General features: G+C 36.6%; 1 protein-coding gene across 1 annotated transcript; it reads left to right on the plus strand.

Moving 5' to 3' along the window:
- The first annotated feature begins 638 nt into the window (after positions 1–638).
- On the plus strand, positions 639–2,462 carry LOC110102412 (starch synthase 2, chloroplastic/amyloplastic-like). Its single transcript, XM_020830744.2, has 2 exons — positions 639–841; positions 1,252–2,462. The coding sequence occupies exons 1-2, from the start codon at positions 794–796 to the stop codon at positions 2,206–2,208; spliced, it is 1,005 nt and encodes a 334-aa protein (XP_020686403.1). The 5' UTR covers positions 639–793; the 3' UTR covers positions 2,209–2,462.
- Positions 2,463–3,414: the final 952 nt, after the last annotated feature.

The raw sequence follows: 3,414 nt of genomic DNA on the forward strand, positions 1-3,414 counted from the left end.
ACTCAAGGAAAGATGACTTTCCAAGACACCATTGATCGGCTAGTCGACTATTTTACTATCAATACACGCTAAGCCAACAACATCAAAGGAACTCGTCGGAAAACTTCATAAAGTTAGAGATTTTGATCAAAATATACAACTATTATATATTTTTTTTCTTATTTTTTATATAGTCATATCTATAGCTTATTTTATAATGCTCAAATCCCAACTCAAATCTATAAATATGGGATCAAGAGGTGAGCTTAGGTTGTAAAATTTTATGCAATTTTCCTTTAAGATGTTATATCCTGTACTCAAGTTTATTTTATATAAATCTCATAGCTTTTTTTTTTCTTAAGTATTCTTCTTTCTTTCTCCATTTCTATATAATCTTTTTCACTCAATATTCTTAATATATTTGGGTGTGTTTCATGCACATTTATGGATTCAACAATAACGATATGGAAAAGAAAGTTGTGAAAAAATTATCTCTAATACACGCTAAAGTTGCATCCTTCCATATGTCCGATGTTTCAATGTTACATATCAAGACAGGATTATGGTTCTAAGAATCATTAGAAGTTATATTTCTATGTGCTTTAGAGCTTCAGAAAATGTTTTAATTAAGTTTTCTTGAACTTGATCTTATATGCTGCTTAAGATGGATAATTTTCATGTTTTTTAGGTTCCCTGGCATGTTCCATGTGGAGGTGTCTGTTATGGAGATGGAAATCTAGTTTTTATTGCTAATGATTGGCACACCGCACTATTACCCGTTTATCTGAAAGCCTATTACCGTGACCATGGAGTGATGAAGTATGCTCGATCTGTTTTGGTCGTACACAACATAGCTCATCAGGTTTGTGTTCTCTATGTTTTAGAGTTTTTGTGTGATCCAACATATGTCTATTTGTTATTTAAAAAAAAACAAAAATATTTTTAAAAATAGAAGTGAAAACAAAAAACAATAACAAAAAAAAAAAAAGGTCCTAAACAGGTCATTCGTATTTTGTTGGATTTACTAATTTCGATTCAATTTATTACCCCCTTTCAGTTCCTTCAAGCCAACGAAGCCCAAATGTTTTTCTTAACTTTTAGATGACTTTAGCCATGTTTGATAACGCATCTTCCTTATAGTTTCATAGGAATAATGTCATATTGTCTGAAGCCTTTTACATTCCATACATATATGGCAATAACTGAGTTTTATCCTCCAAGATCTTAATAGGTATTATTTTCAGAGTTTCTAACAGTAAATTATGTAATCAGGGTCGCGGTCCTGTGGAAAACTTTTTCCATGTGGATCTTCCAGAACAGTACCTGGACCTTTTCAAGCTCTATGATCCAGTTGGTGGTGATCACTTCAACATATTTGCAGCTGGCCTGAAAACCGCTGACCGGGTGGTTACCGTCAGCCATGGCTATGCATGGGAGCTGAAGACCTCTGAAGGTGGCTGGGGCCTCCATGAGATCATCAACCACAATGACTGGAAATTTCGAGGTATCGTGAATGGGATCGACACCAACGATTGGAACCCGAAGTTCGACGTTTACCTCCAATCCGATGGTTACACCAACTACTCCCTCAAAACACTTAAAACCGGCAAACCCAAATGCAAGGCTGCCTTGCAGAAAGAATTAAGTCTACCTCTCCGCCCCAAGGTTCCAGTCATTGCTTTCATTGGGAGATTGGATCATCAGAAAGGAGTGGACCTCATAGGAGATGCTATGCCATGGATTGCTAGTCAAGATGTGCAGCTAATCATGCTAGGATCAGGAAGACCAGACCTTGAAGACATGTTGAGAAGGTTTCAGGAACAGTACCATGACAAGGTGAGAGGATGGGTTGGTTTTTCTGTGAAAATGGCGCACCGAATCACTGCAGGGGCTGACATTCTACTCATGCCATCGAGATTCGAGCCTTGTGGACTGAACCAGCTCTATGCGATGACCTATGGAACTGTTCCAGTGGTGCATGCCGTGGGAGGATTGAGGGATACTGTCACTCAGTATGATCCTTTTAAGGAAACTGGGCATGGATGGACCTTCGATAGAGCTGAGGCTGGGAAGCTCACAAATGCACTGGGTAATTGTTTGAATACTTACTGGAACTATGAAAGTAGCTGGGAGGGTCTTCAGATGCGAGGAATGACGCAGGATCTCAGCTGGGACAATGCTGCTAAGATTTATGAGGAAGTTCTTGTGGCTGCCAAGTATCAATGGTGAGTTTCAGACCGTTCTTTCTTAAGCTGATGAACAGAGATGCTGTATTTTTTGTATGTTATTGCAGCTTTTCTGAAAGCAGTTTCTTGTTCCATTAGATATTAGATAGAGCAGGAATTTATGCTGTATATTGTATGATAAGTTGTATTAAGTTCAGTGATCCTGCTGGCTTCCTGCTAAAACGTCTTCTTACAACTTCTTTGTGTTTTTTATTATTTGGTATGAAGGGATAACCAATAAATTGAAGAGCGAACCAATGGAATAGTGTTCGTGATTTATTTTTATTTTTACTGTTAACAAGTTTTAAGTAGGATTCATAAAGGAATAACAAGTAAATATTATTTTCTATTTGCTTAATTGCTTCAAATTAATTCAATTTAAATTTGTTTAATACTCTTAATTTGAGTTAGTATAAAAAATGAAAACATCTTGATTGCAATTTTATTTTGAGTTAGTCGGAGCAGCTGCATCCAACAACTACCAAACCCAATAACAGCTCTTTCATTCACTCTCCACCCCTTCTATACACTGAATCCAGCACCAAACTCCACTTATAAAATCCAAATAGCAGCCTTTTCTATTTCTTCTTCCCAAATCCAAACAGCCTTCGCGCAACATTCCAATAGCCTTTAATAGAGAGAAATTCTCTCTTTATTATTATTATTATTATTTACTCCTAAAAAATAGAAAATAATTATTAAAAAAAAGGATAGAGTTTAAAAAAAAGATTTTTTTTTTGTGCATTTTTGTCATCGCTGTCATCACATCAAAATCTCCAAAGTCAACATTCTTTGAAAAGGTATAAATGTCTTCAAATTCTCAAAATCCTCAAACCTCACTTTCAGCACTCGCGGCGCACAAGAAAATCATATATACACGATTTTCTTTAGCATGGTGGGACGGAATCCAGTGCGAAGCTTGTGTCGAGGCAGGTAAGACATATACACGCTTTTCTTTAGCGTGGCGGGGACGACTTTAAGTACCCGTGTATGTGTCATCATGCATGCGGGAAAAGAATTGTGTACTTCAACTATGCACCCTCAAAGACCCCATAGTCTGTATATGGATGATAAAAAATAGCATGCAGTTAATGTTGTGATATCCCTACAATCAATGTCAGTTCACTTGTAGACAAATACAATCATTCCCTGTGTGTGACGATGACTGATGGATTTATTTGTGAATAACAAAAGTGGATATGCCATAAGT

Source organism: Dendrobium catenatum, unplaced genomic scaffold (assembly GCF_001605985.2).
Source record: "Dendrobium catenatum unplaced genomic scaffold, ASM160598v2 fragScaff_scaffold_1409, whole genome shotgun sequence".
Taxonomy (NCBI): domain Eukaryota; kingdom Viridiplantae; phylum Streptophyta; class Magnoliopsida; order Asparagales; family Orchidaceae; genus Dendrobium; species Dendrobium catenatum.